Source organism: Filicampus tigris, chromosome 20 (assembly GCF_054856515.1).
Source record: "Filicampus tigris isolate MCC_2025a chromosome 20, RoL_Ftig_1.0, whole genome shotgun sequence".
Taxonomy (NCBI): Eukaryota; Metazoa; Chordata; class Actinopteri; order Syngnathiformes; family Syngnathidae; genus Filicampus; species Filicampus tigris.
In genome coordinates, this window is record NC_141236.1 from 13508203 (window position 1) to 13528112 (window position 19910).

The 19910-nt window shown below is 49.9% G+C and overlaps 1 protein-coding gene across 7 annotated transcripts in view; it reads left to right on the forward strand.

The window, feature by feature from the left end:
• col12a1b (collagen, type XII, alpha 1b) overlaps nucleotides 1-19910 on the forward strand; it is a 63503-nt gene that overhangs the window by 32926 nt on the left and 10667 nt on the right. For 4 of the 7 annotated variants that reach the window (XM_086018695.1, XM_086018694.1, XM_086018689.1 and 1 more), the window contains exons 28-61: nucleotides 120-259; nucleotides 662-794; nucleotides 1346-1363; nucleotides 2637-2776; nucleotides 3218-3347; nucleotides 3496-3644; nucleotides 4369-4498; nucleotides 4598-4737; nucleotides 4814-4943; nucleotides 5089-5228; nucleotides 5445-5574; nucleotides 6286-6425; nucleotides 6670-6799; nucleotides 6904-7043; nucleotides 7313-7442; nucleotides 8124-8263; nucleotides 8517-8646; nucleotides 8968-9107; nucleotides 9428-9557; nucleotides 12791-12933; nucleotides 13289-13418; nucleotides 13697-13839; nucleotides 14578-14707; nucleotides 14792-14911; nucleotides 15171-15317; nucleotides 15893-16009; nucleotides 16152-16304; nucleotides 16391-16465; nucleotides 17658-17797; nucleotides 17915-18038; nucleotides 18100-18243; nucleotides 18324-18488; nucleotides 18565-18603; nucleotides 19108-19246. In XM_086018695.1, coding sequence (XP_085874821.1) covers nucleotides 120-259; nucleotides 662-794; nucleotides 1346-1363; nucleotides 2637-2776; nucleotides 3218-3347; nucleotides 3496-3644; nucleotides 4369-4498; nucleotides 4598-4737; nucleotides 4814-4943; nucleotides 5089-5228; nucleotides 5445-5574; nucleotides 6286-6425; nucleotides 6670-6799; nucleotides 6904-7043; nucleotides 7313-7442; nucleotides 8124-8263; nucleotides 8517-8646; nucleotides 8968-9107; nucleotides 9428-9557; nucleotides 12791-12933; nucleotides 13289-13418; nucleotides 13697-13839; nucleotides 14578-14707; nucleotides 14792-14911; nucleotides 15171-15317; nucleotides 15893-16009; nucleotides 16152-16304; nucleotides 16391-16465; nucleotides 17658-17797; nucleotides 17915-18038; nucleotides 18100-18243; nucleotides 18324-18488; nucleotides 18565-18603; nucleotides 19108-19246 — 4369 coding nt within the window. The remainder of the gene's footprint in view (nucleotides 1-119; nucleotides 260-661; nucleotides 795-1345; nucleotides 1364-2636; nucleotides 2777-3217; nucleotides 3348-3495; nucleotides 3645-4368; nucleotides 4499-4597; nucleotides 4738-4813; nucleotides 4944-5088; nucleotides 5229-5444; nucleotides 5575-6285; nucleotides 6426-6669; nucleotides 6800-6903; nucleotides 7044-7312; nucleotides 7443-8123; nucleotides 8264-8516; nucleotides 8647-8967; nucleotides 9108-9427; nucleotides 9558-12790; nucleotides 12934-13288; nucleotides 13419-13696; nucleotides 13840-14577; nucleotides 14708-14791; nucleotides 14912-15170; nucleotides 15318-15892; nucleotides 16010-16151; nucleotides 16305-16390; nucleotides 16466-17657; nucleotides 17798-17914; nucleotides 18039-18099; nucleotides 18244-18323; nucleotides 18489-18564; nucleotides 18604-19107; nucleotides 19247-19910) is intronic. The other 3 variants (XM_086018691.1, XM_086018696.1, XM_086018693.1) reach the window with 2 other exon arrangements.

Consider the following 19910-nt stretch of genomic DNA (forward strand, 5'->3'; position numbering starts at 1 on the left):
TTTTTTTTTTTACATACAGTGACCAAGTCAACGAGGAATGTTCCATTTTTCCGGTGGCTTTAACGAGCTCTCTTCAAAGAGTTAACCTCGCGTGAGCTCCTCCTGCTTTCTGTCAACAGACGTGGTCCCCGCCCCCAAGAACCTCAGGTTCTCCGACGTGGACCTGACCTCCTTCAGGGCCACGTGGGAGCACGGAGCGCCCGACGTGGCGCTCTACCGCATCGGATGGGTCAAGAAAGGACACAGCGACTTCCAGTCTGTAAGCTGCAAGCGCACGCGCGCCCGTAACGGGAACAGCAAATGAGGGGGGGGGATATGTTCCAGACTCACCCGCAATTATTTAATTAGATACAGACAATATAGCACAACTTTATTTACGGAGCGTATTATTTCACAACAGCTGCGTCTGTAACAAAGAACTTTTACATATGGTCTTCATCGTCTTGATAGCAATTCCGCTCCATGTCTTCCAGTAGAGCTCAGTGCTGCCTGGCATGTTGTGGCACAACGCGGTACTACACTGAATGAGCACAACCCAAAATTGGGACTTAGCTGTATATTGTAAAAGCCATTAAAATAAAAAAAAAAAAAAGATTGCTTCAAAATGTGCGAACGGCGCACTTGATGATTTCTACGTCTTTTTGTGTTTGTCGCCTCGCAGTCCATCCTGGGCAACGATGAGACGTCGCATCTTCTGGAGAACTTGGACCCGGACACCGAGTACACGGTCACCGTGACGGCCATCTACCCGGACGAGTCCGAAAGCGAAGATTTGATGGGAAACCAGCGCACGTGTGAGTCCCCACCTCTTAGTCATACAACGGCACACACTTTGTTCGACTTGCGTAGACATCAGAAGAACAAAATATGAATGTGTGGACTAGTCACGTCTGGGCTGAAATTTCCGGATGAACCGAAACTGCACCATAACCTTGAACTTAATTTGACCTTGTGTAAAAATTCACAACAGATGAAATCGATACGTCCATGCGTTATCCGAGCCGCTTGAAGCCGAATCGGTATTTCAACAGTCGTCTTCATGTTGACATTTTGCGAGCAAGACGACGGCAGGGCCTGGCCATCAAACAGGAAGTGACCACTCAGCTTAGCTTGGCGTCAGCAAGTTGCAACAGAGAGACCGGAAGGCTCACAGAAAGGCATAAAAGCGGACATCCTTGGAAAGTTTCATGGCTCGGACACCCGTTGTGAATTTTATAGTGCACTTTAGCTTAGTCCGGAAATTTCAAGCCCATATCAAAATCATTTTTACAAGTAGCGTATGAATGTCCTAGACTGCAATCTGTGTCGAGTGTTGCACGCTAATGAGCTTGTTTTCTCTTTGTAGTGTTGAAGGCTGTGAACGGTATGTCAATGAAATGTTCTTGATTCTTTGTTTTTTCCCTTCACAACTGCACATGTGCGTGTGTGTGTGTGTGTGTGTGTGCGCGCGCGTGTCCCTCAAGTCAGACGCGCTCATTCATTGCTGACATCGTACACAAAATATCCGTGACGCGCAATACGATATTTACCTTTGCATAGAAATGTGTGTTTTCATCACCAGTCTGTTTTTGTTTTCCAGTAGTGGGGAAAAACATCACAATTTAACAAACAATATCACGTGCATCCTCTGGCCAAAAGAGAAATAATATATTTACAAAAAATCATATGATGCTGATTATTCAATGAATCCGTGCGTGCGGATCAATACGTTCATGTTTTGCTTGTCAAACTTGGCTTGCTCTGACCAGCCAATCAGAGGACTCCAAAATGCTGACATCATAAGTGCAAATTTGAAATATGATCGGCAAAAGAAACTGTGCCACTGCTCATATCATTTCAATTCCACGGGCCAGCAACTGATTGTGAAGGCGTGGGCCAGATTTCATTGACATGGCAACACAGAGATGCTGAAATGTGATTGGCCAAAAAAAAAAAAAAAAAAAAAATCCAACATACACATTTTGAACAATGTAGCAATGAACAGCAGCAGCCATCTTGAATTCCCATCCATCCCTCATGCATCTCCACTTCATCTCATGTAACATCATTGCATCATCACACGAGCTGTGACATCATCATCGCCATCATCATCAGACGAGTTGCATGTGCTGCTGTCGGTTTGGTTGTCACGGAGCGATCGGATGAACCCCAAAAATGCTCGGCTGTTTTCTGAAGCTGAGCCGTGATTGGTTGTTCCTTGAGCCCTGAGCAACTGTGATGTCACTTTCAGTTCACAGCAAGTGACAAAACGGCCGCCCTCTGAGATGGACAAAAACGGGCCGATTTTACGAATTCACTCGTATTCCACAAACACAATATCGATCTGAATGCCGTGTTTAGACTGGTGGGGCTGCTTGGAACATATTCTTGTCAAGACCATTTTTAGGTTGACTCCCATCTTTAATGACAGTGAGGAGGTATTTGTACTTCATTGCCACCACGAGTGTCAATTTGCGATCGATCCTTTGACACCAAACCTGCTTCATGATCAACGCTTCTTCCATGAGCCTCGGAAGGGTCACCATCTCACCTTCATCATTGTCTTCATCATCATCCTCACCCCCATGCACGCCGCCGTTGGTTGGTCCGCAGTGTGCGCGCTTGACTTTGTTTTGATGTGTTTGTGGTGGCCGCAGTGCGACCGGAGCCTCCTCGCAACATGCGGGTTTACAACGCCACCATCAGCACCCTGGCCGTCAAGTGGGACCCGGCCCCCGGACCCGTGCAGAATTACAAGATCCTCTACGCGCCGCTGGCCGGAGGCGAGCCGCTCGTGGTACGTCAACGCTCACGTCGCGCGGCCGCGCGGTCGCGCCTGGACCCGGCTCACGTGACGTGACGTCGCAACATCTGGAAAGCATTGGACAGGAACGGGAAAATGGGTCTTATGTTCTGCACATGCGATTAAGTCACATGTGCCACTTTGAACTAAGTCTAAAGCCTCTAAAATGAAATATACACTTAGGATTTCAACACAAAATGACGGCAATCAATGGCAATGCCAAGCGTCCGGCGGTTTGCTAATACTGACGCAAACTCAGTCACATGTGCCTGAGTTTGCTTTAGAGGTTCTTCATTCGATTTACTGACTTTCTGAGTTTCTGAATTCCCACTCATGAGTTTCGATGAACATTTCGAAATGAACATTTTTGAGTTTTAAATGTGTGACTAAATGTGACGCGCAGTTGGTAACCCGTGTTATCTTGGACATGAGCAGACGCAGGTGGGAGGCAAGAAGACCAGCACGGTCCTGCAGAAGCTGACGCCCGACACGCCGTACCGGGTCTCCATGACCGCCATCTACGCCACCGGCCCCAGCAGAGACGTTGCGGCCGAAGGGAGAACCAGTGAGCAAGCCGCGCCCATACGCCGCACAAACGTTCATCCTCTTACTGCCGCGAATGCCAAATGTAGCGCTGACAGCACGAGCTAAGCTCGGGGTGTTGTCGAACCGAATTGTTTGGCGGCCGCGCTAACCTGTCGCCGCCCCCACAGAGCCTCTGGGCGGCGTGAGGAACCTTCAGGTGCTCAACCCCACCATGACCACGCTCAACGTGCGCTGGGAGCCGGCCGAGGGCCGCGTCAAGGAGTACAAGGTGGTCTACGCTCCTGCTGCCGGAGGCGCCGAGAGCATGGTAGGACTGGTAGGAGCACCGCCGCCTCCCTGTGGGCGGGGCCGTCGCCTGAGACGAGCCGATGGAAGCACACTCGCTATTTCAGTGCCCGACTTTCAGTTCACCACTTTGAATTGGACTTTATCCCGAGAGATATTCCGAGTTTGAATTTCCGACTTTCAGGTTTTCATCTTGAATTCCTAAATGACAAATTTTGAGTGAGATTGAATTTCTGAATTTCAATTTCTGAGCTTAGGTGACATTTTCTAAATTTGAATATTTGCATTGAATTGGAATTTCTGAGTTTCAATTTTTGAATTAGAATTTGTACATTTCAGTTCAAAAGTTGTCATTAAAGTTTCTAAATTAGAAGTTCAAATTTTGAGTTTCTGTATTTGAATTTCCAAGTTTGAATTTAAGAGCATGTGTTTAAACTTTAAATATCTAAAACTCCATATTTTGAAATGATCAGTTCTTTTAAAAAAAACAACAACTTGAGTTTCCCCTGCCAAAAAAACAATTTAACAGGGTTGAACATCATCAAAAAAAATAAAGTTTAATAAAAATCAGTGTAAAAATAACCTAAATTCAAAACGCATCAATGTGCAGCTAAAAAATCAGTGAATGAATTTCAAATTTCAACTCAGAAACTGAAATTGATCCTCCGATGGCCCACATCTCCTTCCGTGGGCCACCCAGCGACTGGCTCACAGATGAGATTGTGGTTTGCGGCTGACTGCCTTGTGGCTTTTAGGAGCAAGTGTCGGCCGGCACCAGCAGCACCACCCTGAGGGGCCTGCAGCCCGACACCCTCTACACCGTCTCCCTGGTGCCTGTCTACGCCGAGGGCGACGGCAAGACCGTGTCGGAAAACGGAAGGACGAGTAAGCGTCGCTCACTCTTTTATTTGAATATTGACCTGACGGATGCTTAACCGGCTCCTTGCCGGCGTAGTCGACAATGTGGCACTTTGTGACCTTCAGGGCCCCTGGGCGGCGTGAAGAACCTGCAGGTGACCAACCCCACCATGACCTCGCTCAACGTCAAGTGGGACCCGGCCGACGGAGCCGTCCGCTTGTACAAAGTCTTCTTCGTGCCCGTCGCCGGCGGGCGCGAGGAGATGGTGAGAACGCCGCTCGGCGCAACGTCCGCCACGCGCGAGCGCCGTCGACGGGTTTTTACGGCGTCGCCCTCCACAGGAGCAAGTTCCTGCCACCACCACCGACATGATCCTCAGGAATCTTGTGCCCGACACCGCCTACTCCGTTTCCGTCTTGCCCGTGTACCCGGCCAGGGAGGGAAAGCGCCAGACTGAGAACGGAAAGACTTGTGAGTCAAGGGCATGATGTGATCAACTCAGTGGAGGGATACGTCCACATGACGTCCTCAAATGACGTCGGGGGGATTGGTTTACTCGCCACACAGAAGATGCTCCGCTGTTGTTGTGAGGCCATGTTGAATTGTTTTCCCGCAGTACCTCTGGGCGGCGTGGGCAACATGCAGGTGACCAACCCGACCATCACCACGCTGACGGTCACATGGAACCCCGCCGACGGGAACGTTCAGGGCTACAAAGTCATTTACGTGCCGGAAGATGGCGGCCTGGAGATTGTGGTGAGTGCCGAGCGGAAAAATGTCCAAGTGGAGCAGGCGCGAGGGGAAGTCAGTCATGAGTCACGTGAAGAATTTCTTTGCATGAACATGACACACGTCCATGAAGCTTAGCCCCTGCTTGAGCAGCTCTCGCTGAGCTGAGCCGTGTAGTCGGTGGCGCGTCAAGTGCGAGCGGCATCTCAGTCATCGGGACGTCGTGCTGATGTGCTTTTTCAGGAGCAAGTGTCCGAGAGCACCACCAGCACCGTCCTGGAGAAGCTCCTCCCCGACACCCGCTACACCGTCACCGTGGTGCCCGTCTACGCCGAGGGCGACGGGCCCAGCCTGACCAACAGCGGCAAGACCAGTGAGTGCCCGCCCCCAAAGTGCAAAGACATACCACTCGGGTAGATTTGCAATTTTTCTGTCTTTGTTTTGAGACGCAATTTGAGAGACACAGGCGAGCTTCAGAAACGCTGCCGTTTGATTGGAAGTTGAGCAAAAAATTCTGCACTTAAGACACTATCAAGCGTCTGAATATGAAAGGCCTTGCCTCACTGACCGACCCGTCGCCGCGACAACTGCGACTGATCGATCGTGCGGACTTAGGAGACCAACATGTTGCTTGCGCTCTCGACGAGGCGTCGTCTCGCAGGGACCGATTCTCTCTCGAGTCTTTTCGAGGGCTCAAGTGGTGGCGACGTCTTGGAGAATCGCGGAGACCCCTCCCCAGTCACGGACATGTCGGACGAAATCAAAAATATTTGAATGCACCCTGGAAACTAGCTGGGTCGCCGGGGAGTCGTCATGGCGGTTGTCCGAGAGGTCTAAAGGGGTCATCTTGGCAACGAGCGGCGACTCGAGTGGCATCAGCTCGCCAACTAGTCTCCAGGCCAGCGAGATCGGCCCTTGCGCGTTTTGGTTCATTTTTGGCCGCGCATCCGCAACTCGCTCTTCGCTCCAAATTCGGCTGGCCGGGCTGGAAAATAAGAGCGTACGAGTAACTTGAGTTCCGAGAAGGAATTGAGGTGGTAAGTGAAGGCGGCGCTTTATGTGTTGATGGTGCGCGTGTCGTCAGGGCCGCTGGGCATGGTGAGGAACCTTCAGGTGTTTGATCCAACCAGCAGCAGCCTCAACGTGCGCTGGGAGCCGGCCGAGGGCAACGTGCGCGAGTACATCGTCATCTGGGTGCCGGCTGCGGGCGGCGACCAGGATGTGGTGAGTCCCCGCTCCGCATTTTCACACCGTGGATGTTAGGGTCCACCAGGAAATCCGCTCAATAGCCAATGGGTGAAGGATTGCACCGCATATTGCTTCAGGTTTTGGGCTCGGACATGGCGTCTTCCTCACATGAGTGTTATTTGCGCTCCTTTCTCACCATGGAATTTTCATTTCCCTGAGGGAGTCGTCCCAAGGGATCAATGAAGTGAAATCTAAGTCTCTAAGTCTAAGTGTAAACCAGGACCAGGTGTCGGGAGCCACCACCTCCACGGTGCTGAAGAACCTGCAGTCCGACACTGAGTACAGCGTCACCGTGGTGCCCGTCTACCATGAGATGGAGGGATTGCCGCAGACCGAAAACGGGAAGACCAGTGAGTAGGGACGGCTCGGGTTGTCTTTTCGCCCCTATGAGAATGACAATTTTTTTTTTTTTGAAGGCCACTTCTTAATATGTGATGTGATCTTACGCCGGCAGACCCGGTGGGAGGCGTTAAGAACTTGCAGGTGGTGGACCCGACCGTCAGCACGTTGACGGTGCGCTGGGAGCCGGCGGTGGGCAACGTGCGCAGCTACAGGGTCACGTACTCGGCGCAACCCGACGGAGAACCACACACGGTAGGTGCCGCCGTACCGTCTCTTGGCAGACTCCAAAGTCTTCATTAGGACCCGTTTTAGACGCCCCAGGAAAAAAAAAATGGAAAAGTGAAATGGTTGAAAACAGTTTCACAATTCAGTATTACAGCACTTAGTTGTCATTCTTTCCACATGTAGGGAGTAACAGTAAAATGTTGTCTTGAAAGCCAAGTCAAGTACAGATGCCTGAAAAATGTTCTTCAGTACAGTCAGCAAGTATTTGCGCTTGACCTCACGCGACCACTCTGCAGGAGGACGTGTCGGGCGGCACCACCAGCCTGATCCTGAGGAACTTGGACACGGACACGGTGTACAACGTGTCCGTGGTGCCCATTTACCCCGACGCGGAGGGCATCCCGCAGGCCGACAAGGGCAAGACCAGTAAGTGCGAGGCTTTCCGGGACAAACATTGCGGCACGCTCGGCGTTTTATGCCAATCACATAATTGAATCTTGCGCTGAGACATGGACGTCATTGTCAGACGTGATCAACAAGCGCTGGAATGTGCGAGCACAGCAACACTCGCATTTCTTGCGCCGTGGACCAGTTTCGCCCCGAGCAGCTATTTTGATTTTGGACAGGCAGAGAAACAAATGATTGACAAAGAAATGATCCAAAGTACGAGTCACCATTAAGATGAATGTTCCAAATCCGCCTGCAATCGGTGACAAGCTGCCATATAGAGAAAACAGATGAAAAAAAACCGAAACAATAAACACATTTCAACGTATTTAAACATTTGTTAAGATACTTTTTATAAAGTTTTAGTAGATTGTACAACATTACGTTTTTACAAATAAGAGGCCAAGCAAGCGTGCTTCGAGCTGTTTATTTGGCACAAATTCAACTAAACATTCTATATTCTTCAACATTTAAAATGTTGAGCCAAGCCATCACATTTTTATGTAAGTATGTTAGCTGAATGCTAACATATAATTCAAAGTGGCATAGACGGGCTAACAGAAATGAGCATAGATCCCCATCGCAGAAAAAGTATCTGCTGTTCTTTGGCTCATCCTGTCACACGTCTCTTTCTTTCTTTTTTTTTTTTTTCTTTCCCAGAGCCTCTGAGCGGCGTGAAGAACCTGCGAGTGAGCGACCCCACCATCAACTCGCTGCGAGTGCGCTGGGACGCGGCCGAGGGCGACGTGCGCCACTACAGGATCGCCTACCAGCCTGTCACCGGAGGAGAGCAGCTCATGGTGCGCTCGTGTGCTTTCTTACCCCACCGCAATGCAACACGCAAGCAACGCGTGCTCCCTTTCGCCACCCGTGTCTGCGCCCTCACTGACACAGTTGGCAGAAGTACAAATTCCCCCCAAAAATACGTTTTTCACTTTAATTATTATTTTTTTCTAATTGATCAATTTGTATGGCACCTTGGTTTTCTGTGTAAATAACTCCTATGCAGAAAGAGCCACGCTTGCAAAAAGTGACGGATGCGTGTTTGTCCAGACTCAGGAATCGGGCATGGCGACCAACACGATGCTGAGGGAGCTGCAGCCCGACACGGAGTACACGGTGACTGTGGTGCCCATCTACGCCGACGCGGAGGGAAAGAGCATGTCGGACAACGGCAAGACCAGTAAGTTCACCTTTGGAAATCTGCCCCTCAACTTTGTTCACGCAGGACAATAACATGTTTTTTTTTTTTTTTTTTTTTTTTTTGTGGCTTCCATTGTCCAAAAATAATCTTTGTGGAATGATAATGCAACTGAATAATTCATCAGTGTCCCTCAATCTCATGTTGGGCAACGTCACACTTGCGCTATATGTGGAAGGTCATGTGATCAAAACCCAGAAAACCGGTTAGCGGACTTCCTGTGTATGGAAGCCTCGTCCCTAATTTGGCGCCGCTCGTAAGCCAGATGGGAAACGACCAACGTTTGCCCGCTGTGTTGGACAGAGGCGCTGGGCGGGGTCAAGAACCTGCAGGTGACCGAGCCCACCACCAGCACGCTCAAGGTCACCTGGGAGCCGGCCGAGGGAAACGTGCGCCAGTATCGACTCTTCTACGTGCCTGCGGCCGGCGGCGCCGAGGACATGGTTCGTGCCCGTGCCCACTTTCTTCCTTTCTTCTTGTGTATGCCAAATATTAGCAACAAAATTGATTTTCTGCAGAAATATTTTTCATGTCTGGTAGTTCCAAAGAGGAAAAGTCCTGATATTTGACTTTTTTAGAGTTGTCCACCAGATGAAACCATTTTCACATTGTAGGCCGGCTCGTGAAAGTCTTCAAAACGATTCATGTATGATGATTAAATAGCAGGCGGTTTGCGGGCCTACTTTTTTGCCACAAAGATGTCCAAGGCTTGGGAATTTGAGCGCTCACGTCCCGATTCCTGTGTGCCTTTGTGTGCGATCAGGAGCAGGTATCGGGAGGAACCACCAGCACCGTCCTGAGGAACCTCCTCTCCGACACCCCTTACACCGTCACCGTGGTGCCCGTGTACCCAGAGGGCGAGGGTCTGCGCCAGTCTGAGCTTGGAAAAACACGTAAGTTCACCTCCATTTGCTCTTTTTCGCGTGAGTGATCCCGGGATGCTCTCAGTTGAAGTGGAAAGATCTTGTATGAAGAGTTAAAGGACCCAGGGATTGAGCCCCGAGGGAGGCCAGTGTCGCATTCAAATGTGAACGTGGAAAGTTCTTTACAACCCAAAAACAGAGGTCGGAGTCTGTAGTTACGTGACTTCCTCCCGCCTCTGCCCAAACCCTGAAATGACAAAAAAAAAAATAGTGCGCGAGAAGAAGCAGCATTTCACAAAAAGTCGCTTAGTAGCACAGCTGAACACAAATAATTGTTGTTCTTACTAACCAAGCTCCGCTTGCTGATTCCTTGATACTGAACCCCCAAACATCACCGTTCGTGTGCGCACGCGTGTGTTTGTGCAGCTTTACAACCCGCTCTGCGTGTGCGCGTGTTGTGTTGGACGGGCCGGCGTGCAGACGGCGTGTCGCGCTCACTCAGCAAAGTCCCGTTTTAATTGGAGCCCCGCGCAAAGATTCCACACAGAGTTCCAGTGGCAAACATCAAGCTGGAGCTTTTGTTGATGTCTGTGTGATGCAATGCGATGCAAAAAGTACTCACCGTCTCGACTTAAGTAGATGTGCAAACACTTTAGTAGCACTGATTCAACTATTTTACTGAAGCCTTGATGTGTAGTTGAGTACAACGGAAATTTTTTTTTTAAAAAAAGTGTTTTTTCTTTGTTGCTGTCAGTTCGCTACAGTAACTGTTAGTTCTTATTATTAAATAATGATTCTGTCAAAATGTATTGTACGTAGGTTAAGTGAAAATTGTACACGTGCAAATGCGTTGAACTTCAAAGTGAAAAGTAATCGCGAGCTGCAGTTGGTCAGTGATTCTTTCACGTACCACCAGTGGGAGCCCACGGTGCCGGACTTTGACAACTCTTGAGCTAAGAATAACGCGGAGAATGTTTCAACCGCACAAGCTTAGAGGTTGGTACAGGACACAACGCATTTGTCAACAATCATCCTTGTAAATGACAACATCAAACAGTTCCCTGAAATGACGGGAAATATCCCGCCTCTCGGAACGCGTTGCGTCGTGATCGTTGACCCTCTCTGGTTCCCGTTCCTCCGTTGGCTGCTGCTGACCCTGTTTTTTTTTTTTTGTTCACAAGACCCCAAGATCCAAATGAATGAATGAATCACGATCCCAACGGCAGTTTTGTCTTTTTTTTTTTTTTTTTTTGCATCGTCTTCATCCTCAGAGGTTGAAAAAAAAAAAAAAAGTAACCAGCCAATTTGTGGCAAAAGTAAGGAGTCGATGTTCCAATGTAGGGAGTAAAGTGGAAAGTTGTCCCAAATAATCAATACTCAAGCAAAGAACAATCTGCCCGAGTGGAGTAAGGGCGTATTTGTCGCTGGTGAGTTGCCAGCACTGCTTGTGGAGGCGATTGACAAGGATGAAGTCACGAGCTGGAATGCGAGCAAAGACCCAAGTGGAGGCAGCAGAGCAGCAGACCAATGGAAATCTGGTGAGGTCTGCTTGTGATTACACAAGAGCAGTTGTGTAACTGCCGACCACATCGTCTGCAGCCTGTCTCTCTACCTACTGCATCCTTTTTTCTTTTTTGGGTTCCTCTCGGAGCGAAAGTGTCTCTGAGTGCCGTGTATGCACTCGCAGACATCTGCTTTGCTTTAGCCAGCTGAGCTTTTCCTTCAAGACACTTTTGCTCTTTTTCCTTCATTTGCAGCCTCATGCTTTCCATCAATGAGCCCCATGACTAACCCATTTCTCACACGTAAATGGTTCACATCAGCGAGCCAATTTGAACGTCTCGCAGAGGCAAAGCAAGTAAATGTAAATGGCAGTTTCAAAACGAGGGAAACCCCCTGAAACCTGAAATCAGATTCGATGTGAAAGGGTGATTGTCTCCTGAAGCGAAAAAGCGCTTGCGACAGACTTGGCAGCAAGAACTGAATCTAAATGTTTGCGATAACTGCTGATGAGTCATTTGTATCGCAGTAGAGGAGTTTTTAGCCCACTCATCGTGGCAGAATTGTTGGAATGCAGTCCCATTGGAGGCTTTCCTGACAATGGACTGTGTTTAAGGTCCTACCACAGCATCTCAATTGCAAAAGTTGAAACTTGGACTTGGCTGCGCCTAGACCCTCATTTAGTTGAGTTTTTAACCACTTAGAGGTGGACTTGAAGTTTTGGGTTGTTGGCTTGCTGCATAAACAAAGAGCACTTGAGCTTGAGGACACCAACTGGTGGCCTGACCTTTGCCTGCAGGATTTCCTGGTAGACGGCAGAATTCATTGTGTTCCATTAATCACCGCAAGTCGTCCAGGTCCTGAAGTAGCAAAGCAGAAGGAAGGTTGCCGGTGAGCCGGAGGAGCCTATCCCATATTTGGGGGGAGAAGAGAAATTCTCACGTGTGGCTGACAGCTTCAGCTGATCCTTCGTCAGAGCTGTCACCGCTTCCCGATTTGATGTGTCGTGACCAAACATTCGGTTTCCGAACACAAGAAATGTAAACGTTTATCATCCAAGTAGACAAGATGGAGGCAATAGATCTTGGCAGGGTCCACGCCGCGCTGGTCGCCAGCCAATGGGAGGGAACATATAAAAACAACCGTTCACACTCGCGTTCACATCCACATTGGACGATTTCGAGTCTTCGATGGAGCTAACATGAATGTTTTTGTAATGTGGGCAAGCAAAGAGGAGAAAATGAGAACTCCACGCAGGAAGGCTGGAGCTGAAATTGAAACCCCAAACCTCAGAACTGGGAGACAGACGTGCTAAGCGCTCTTCGCCGCTCGACCACATACCTGTAAATCAGCTTGATTTTACATCGTATTCTTTTACATGGTCGACATGTGTAAAAATCATCAGTGAATTCTTGGCGCAGCGCTCCCCTACCCGTCGATTCCCACGGCCTTTCAAGAATTCCTGTCGTGCTTGTCCCATCAAAGCCGAGCGTAGTTTTGTCCTCAAGGGCCCAAGTTAGCATGTCGTCTACTGACGAGCGCTAACGACGAGCGAGACAAGAAAATGGCAGAAAGCTCCACTCGTCTGTCATCCAGCAAAAGTTCTACGCAGGCGACCGGATTCTTCTTGCCTGTTGAAGACGTTTCATCTTGAATCCAAAAAGGCTTCTTGTTCTTCTTCTTCTTTAGACCAGACGTTGTGACTGGCTGCTTGCTTGCTTGAGTGAGTTTACATCCTCATTTGCTCATTGTGCTCCTCGCAGTTCCTCGCACGCCCCCGCGCAACATTCAGGTGTTCAACCCCACCCCCAACAGCCTCAACGTGCGCTGGGAGCCGGCCACGGGCCAGGTGCAGCAGTACCGCGTGGAGTACGTCCCCTGGAACGCCGCCTCGCCGCCCCAGTCGGTGAGTCTCTTCATTTCAGTGAGCAGCAACGCTTTTCCCCTCTGCCAAAACTGGCAATTTGAAAGAAAACCCAACAAAACAACAGCATTTCAATTCTAGTCTGGGTCGCTTTTGGTTTACTGTATTAACCTTGGGAGTTTCTCCAGCCGTTTGTTGACCTCCTGCTGTACGTAGGACGTGTTTGCATCCGCAGTCTCGAGTCTTTGTTAGTATTTGGCCGCAGAGATCCAGCGAGATAACGTCATGATGATGATGATGATGATGATGATGATGATGTGTGCTCGTGGCGTTGCGCTCGGAGCTGCCAGCGATGACGGCGCCATGACATCAGCGCGTTGTTTGACTTTTTGCGAAGGTGCTGGTTCCCGGCAACGTCAACAACGCCTTCCTGGACGGCCTGATCCAGGACACGCCCTACCGGGTCAGCGTGGCCGCCATGTACCCCGACGGAGAGGGACCGTTGCTGAAGAGCAACGGCAAAACATGTGAGGACAACTTTGCCGATCGCACGTTTGGAACGATTGGTGTCGGGACTTCATTCACTCATTCGCTGCCATTGACGTATTTATATGTCTTTTTTTTGTTTATAAAATGTATACATTTATACATTTATTTCTATTTTTTTCAATTTTCTTTCAAACATTCGGGTAAAGGAGGATCTGAAAATGTCTGGCAGTGAATCTTTTTTTCAGGCGTAAAAAAAAAAGCTTGTGAAGGTGTGGAGAGTAAGCCGCTCGATTGACAGAATGTTGAACGTTCACAGTGCCGCGCGCCGGACCTCGAAACCTGCGAGTGTTTGAAGCCACCACCAATTCTCTCACCCTCGGGTGGGACCACGCCGAGGGTCCCGTGAGGCAGTACCGCATCGCCTACGCCCCCATGACGGGAGACCCCATCACCCAATATGTGAGTACACTCAAGCTCTGCGACGTCTTTATTTACATAGGACCGGTATGTATGTATTTGAAGGCACTCAACTCTAAATGTTGACTCTCCCATTTGCCGTAAGAACCCGTAAAAATAAATTGCTCAAAAATTGGCATGTAGTGTGGGGGCGCAAACGACGAACAAGGGAAGACCGAAAGGGGGGAAAAAGTGACGCCTTCAGGGGTCATTTTGAAGTCAGTGCACAATTCGGGTCAACTGGAGCCACTCTCGCCGCGCGCGCGCGCGCCTTTGGTTGGTCGGCCAAACTCTGCGATGAAGTCACATGTTGTCCCGCGTGCCATCAGCTCATAAATCACACGCCGCTGATTGGTGGGAGTAATTACATGACGGCCTTAAACTAACACCGTCGTCACAACCGTTCCAATGGAATTCATGAGGAGCTGAAGTACTGATGGCAGCTGCGAGACTCCACATTTGTACACAGTGGCCCTCGATAGCTGATGAAAAAGTCGCCTCAAAAACCAGATGCAGCGGTCGGGGAGGAAGGGATGAATGAATGGCTGTGTTCGCAATCATTCATCCATCCCTAATCACGACGTATTTATATAGTCGACGCGAGCGAAAATGCTGAACCCAAGACTCCATAATTACGTTATAGCGCAGATGTCAAACTGTCAAGCCGATGTGCCTCTCTGCATCTATTGTATCGTCATTATTCATTCATTCTGATGATAAATGTTGACGCTGCACGTGCAGGCCGTGGTTTCGGGCAACAGAAACAACGCCCGACTGCAGAACCTGCAATCCGACACGCCCTACAACATCACGGTGGAGGCCATCTACGCCGAGGGCCCCGGCGGACTCCTCAATGGCAACGGACGCACAAGTGAGGCACTGGACACTTGCGCGCCCGAACCAACGAGCCGCTCCACGCGACCGTCGGCCAACGTTTCCTCTCTGTCGCCCGCAGTCGGCCTGCTGAGCCCGAGGAACCTGCGCGTGTCCGACGAGTGGTACACGCGATTCCGAGTGGCCTGGGACCCCGTCACGGCGCCCGTGGAAGGATACAGACTCATATACTCGCCCAGAGGTCGCCGTGATAACTTTGCCACATCAACAGTGAACACCTGTCTATTAGCGGGCTATACAGTCCCCCTGACATGATATCCCGTAATTTCGTGGTACTACACTGAAGGCGCGCAATTGTAAATTCCAACTGTTTTAAAAAAAAAAAAAGCCATCAGAAAGGATGGCTTCGAAATGAGCGAGTGCGCTAACAAGGGTTCACCGTTCACGATAGTCGCATGCTTCCGCCTTCCCACGTTGACTCGGCGCGTTTCCTCCGGCAGGCTCCGACCAGGCCGTCGACTTCTTTGTGGGCGACGTGACGTCCTACACGCTGCACAACCTCAAGCCCGGAACCACCTACGACGTCCAAGTCTTGGCGCAGTACACCGGCGGCGCCAGCGCCCCTCTTGCTGGCCCAGGAACCACACGTACGATCCGCCTCCCACGCTAGGCTATGTTAGGTGTCTCATGCTAGCTCACCAGACACCCTGTGCTTGAAATTGAAGAAGTCCGAAGCTATTTTGATCACCAATCCAAATGATGACATTTAAGGCCACACGTCATGCCAATTTGATCAAATTCTACCTTAAGGTAACTTAAGAATTCAAGACACGTTAAGACCACTTTGATCAAAATGAAGATGTTGTAATACCATATTTCATCCCACTTGAATCTAAGTTGACCATTTTTAAGGTGTCTTATCCAATTTACTGACTTCAATCATCATTATCCTTTTTTAAGGCCATTTGTGGTAGATAAAATATAACACATTTGAAAGCCACTTTGTTTTAATGTAAGACTTTGGTTGTACATGACTTGTTTTTTATTCATTCATTCAAATAGTTCATATAGTTAAATCGCATGTTTAAAATGCTTGCCGTTTGCCAAACATTTTTTTGCACATGCATACAATTTCAAATGTATGAATTGGTTAATGAATGAATTGTAAGTAATCAAATCAAAACAATGAAATCGGCCATGTTGTATTGTGCCTTTTGCCCAGTGTTCCTGAATGTGAGCAATATCGAGACGTACGACGTCGCTCACGACAAGTTCTGCGTGAAATGGACGGCTCACCGAGCGGCCACGTCATACCGCATCCGCCTCAACCCGCTGGACCGTGAGTGACTCTCGGGGACTTTTCCGCCACTCGTTTGCGTTACGTCCAAACGTTGCCGGTGTTGGCCTGCATGGAACGTGGCCGTCCCGCCAGCGTATGTTTTTCGTGCCGGATGCGCTGAGCTCGTTTTCTTGTCTGGCAGCCTCGACCAGAGGTCAAAAGGAGATCACCATCCCCGCCGGCCTGCCGCAGTACTGCTTCGACGGACTTTCCCCCGATTCCCGCTACAGCGCCACCGTCTACGTCCAGACGCCCAACCTGGAGGGACCCGGCGTCAGCGCCAAGGAGCGAACCCGTGAGCCGGCCGACCGAAAGCTCCGCCGCCGCGTCCTGCCGATCACAAAGACGTTGCTAACACTCTGCGTCTTTGCTTTGCCACAGTGGTCAAGCCGACCCCCGCGCCGACGCAACCGCCCACTCCCAGTCCGCCGCCCACCATCCCCCCCTCCTGGGCAGGTAGGCCCTTCACTTATTGTGGATTCTTTTTTCTCTTTTTTTACACGGCACAAGGTAAACAAGGTTAGCTCATTGAATACCGCTGCTAGTTCGAACAAACTAATCCACAGCAGGTGGTTTGGGTGGAGGAAGGATGAAAACAACCGGGGTTCGTCGTGAAAAGCACATTCTTAAGCACACCTGCCGCTCTAGCCTCAACTGACAGCATCAGTGCGCACCGTCAGCCACTGCTATATCCTCATTGGCTGACTGTGACTCAACAGAGCAGAGCCGCCTTTTAAAGGCAAGCGAACATTCACGTTCATTCAGTTGTGACCCTGTACAATGTGAACATCCAAGAGGAACAAAAGAATTGCTGCAGCTCACATGCATCTACCGTATTAGCTGATGGTGATGAGGCCTATGAAACGGACGAGCTGGAACACAAGCCCACCATGATCCAGGCGTTGCGCAAGCTGCTATTTATTTGTTATTGGATTGTTTCATATGTATGGCCTGCAAGTGTTTTTCAAACAAATATTCACAGTAATTATAACTCGAATACTGATTGACAGACCTTGGCGCGTTTCGACTCGCGTACAAATTTGGGTCATGTCGTCACCGTAGAAGCCATCAAATATTTGAACCTGACGTTTTTCTGCTCCATCGACTGCCATTCCAAATTTGAGTTTCAGCTTGCCTCCTTGGGCTCTGGTGATGTTTTCATTCCTTCGAGTGTCCCGAAGTGGACAGGAAGTGAAGTTTTTTTTTTTTGTAAGCGCTGAATGGATACGCCATCCTTTCATTCAGGCTGGGCCCGGCCTGGCAAGGCGTCAAGGAGGCCTTTTGGCGGCGGCCAGACTCGGAGCGAGCGCCAGCCAAACTTCTTCTGGAGCGAACCCGTGCCAGCGCGTTAATGGCCGCCACATGTGGTGCTGCTTCATGAGGGGAACGGGACCGTTCAAAACGCCAGTGGGCTCGTAAAAGCAAATCCAAGTCGTACACGACTGCGGCTTGACTTTCAACTTGGACGTTCTTGTCCTGTCACTTTGCGTCCGGAGAAAGGCCCAAAGGCCAGAGGCGGGCGACTTCAGTCACGTGACCTGACTGGAGTCAGGCTTGAATCGGCAATTTGAGGACTACAACTTGTGATTCGACTCTGCCTCTCTTTTCAAGCTTGTGTTTTCCGTTTGCTTTGTTTTGTGCGCTCCAGTTTGCAAAGGCGCCAAAGCGGACGTGCTGTTCCTCATCGACGGCTCGTGGAGCATCGGCGAGGAGAGCTTCGTCAAAGTGGTGCATTTCGTCTCCGACATGATCGCAACTTTCGACGTCATCGGGCCCACCGGCATGCAGGTTCGTCTTGCGTGTCCTTCGGGAGGGGAGGCCCGCCCGCCGTCGAATGGAGGAGGAGATTTGTCATGTCATTTGGGAAGATGGCACTGACGGTGACGATGACGCCTTTGCCCGCAGGTGTCGTTCGTGCAGTACAGCGACGACGCAAAGACCGAGTTCAAGTTCAACTCGTACCAGGACAAAGGTGTTGCCATGGCGGCGCCTCATCACATCCGCTACAGAGGCGGAAACACCAAAACAGGTCAGACGCGCACACACGCAGAGTAGCAAGAGCTCCCACTAATGGCGGCGACCCCGGTTAGGCGTGGCGCTGAAGCACACGTACGAGAAGGCCTTCACGGTGGAGAACGGCATGAGGAGGAACGTCCCCAAGGTGGTGGTGGTCATCACCGACGGACGCTCGCAGGACGAAGTGAGGAAGAATGCCGCCCGCTTGCAACACGCAGGTAAGCGCCCCCACTGTTGCCCAGTTGCTTGTCGCCGTTCCTGCACCAAAAGCCTCTCCCGCCTGCGCCGTCCGTCGCAGGCTACACGGTCTTCGCCGTGGGCGTGGCCGACGTGGACTTTGTGGAGCTGCAGGAGATCAGCAGCAAGCCCAGCGAGAGGCACGTCTTCGTGGTGGACGACTTTGACCACTTTGACACCATCAAGGAGAACCTCATCAACTTCATCTGCGAAACGGCCACCTCCAGTAAGTGGCGGCCGGCGCCCGCCTGGCGCTGCGCGCAAGAACGTGCGTCCGTTCATGTTGCTCTGTTGTGCCGCAGCCTGCCCGCTCATCTTTGTCAACGGCTTCACGTCTCCCGGTGAGTCAGCATTTTGGCCGGGCAACACGTTTCAGACCATATAGCAGACTTTTCTTTGAGTAGTTCACCACTCCTGCTCACATTTCAACTTGCTCAAAGTCACTTTTAAAAATGTCCGTGTCTGTTTTCACTCTCTCGCTGTCAAGAAATGACCCAATATCTGATAACATCACTTTGAGGAAATGAAAACTGTACATTTCAACACCAAACCATGTCATTTTGTTCAACAAGTCTGTTAGTTTAATGCTATCATATAATCTGAAATGCTGCAAATGGGCTAACTGAAATCAGCATAGATGTCACGGTATTTTTAACCCAGTAAAAAATAGCTACTTTTATCTTAATGCTATCATATAATCTGGAAGGCTACAGATGGGCTAACTGAAGTTAGCATAGATGTCATAGTAAAAACCACGAACCTTCAGCCGTGATGCCAATCGCCGTCCGGCTGTCCCGTCGTCTCATAACGGCCTTGTTGTTGTTGTTGTTGTTGCTCGGCGACAGGCTTCAGGATGCTGGAAGCCTTCAACCTGACGGAGAAGACGTACGCTCAGGTGAGGGGCGTGTCCATGGAGCCGGGCTCCTTCAACAGCTTCACGGCCTACCGACTGCACCCCAACGCCTTCCTCACCATGCCCAGCGCGTGAGTCACCTGCCGCGGCTATCGATCCATTGATTGATTTCATGTTTATTGGAAATATTTCAAACGGACACGAACGGCGCAGCCCAAATGCAGTCCAGTGTATCGAACATCTGCCGATGTGCGTAATACGTACGCAATATAACTTTTCTGCGTATGGATGCATATCAAGAGATATTTCAAACATTTAACATCTGCCGAGATGCAAAATAGTTTAATTGCGTCCGTGTTATGCAAATGAGCAGATGTTCCGTCGATAGCTGGAAGGTGTTTTTGTTGCCTGGCAACAAGACGGCTCGACAACAGGAGCCAAGCAGGAAATGGCAGCTCGTCATTGTTTATTGCGCGAAGAAGCGTCCCAGCGCCAGCTTCTCTCACTTGAATTTCTTTCCCGTGACGCTTTGTTGTGCACAAGATGAAGTCTTCCAAGTAGCCGCTCACTTTCAGTCCGTTTTGCTCCTTCCTAAGACAAATGGAAATGACATCATCGCTACTTGCCATCTGCCATCTTGACATCCATTTTGCTGCTCACATCAACTATTGTTGTGATTGGTTGCGGTGTCACAAGTCAGTAGTGGAAAAAAAACATCATTTGTCCATGATTTAAATGTGGTCAACTTTTGCCATTTTCTCATTGAAAATAATAAATGTCAGTTTACCACATTTG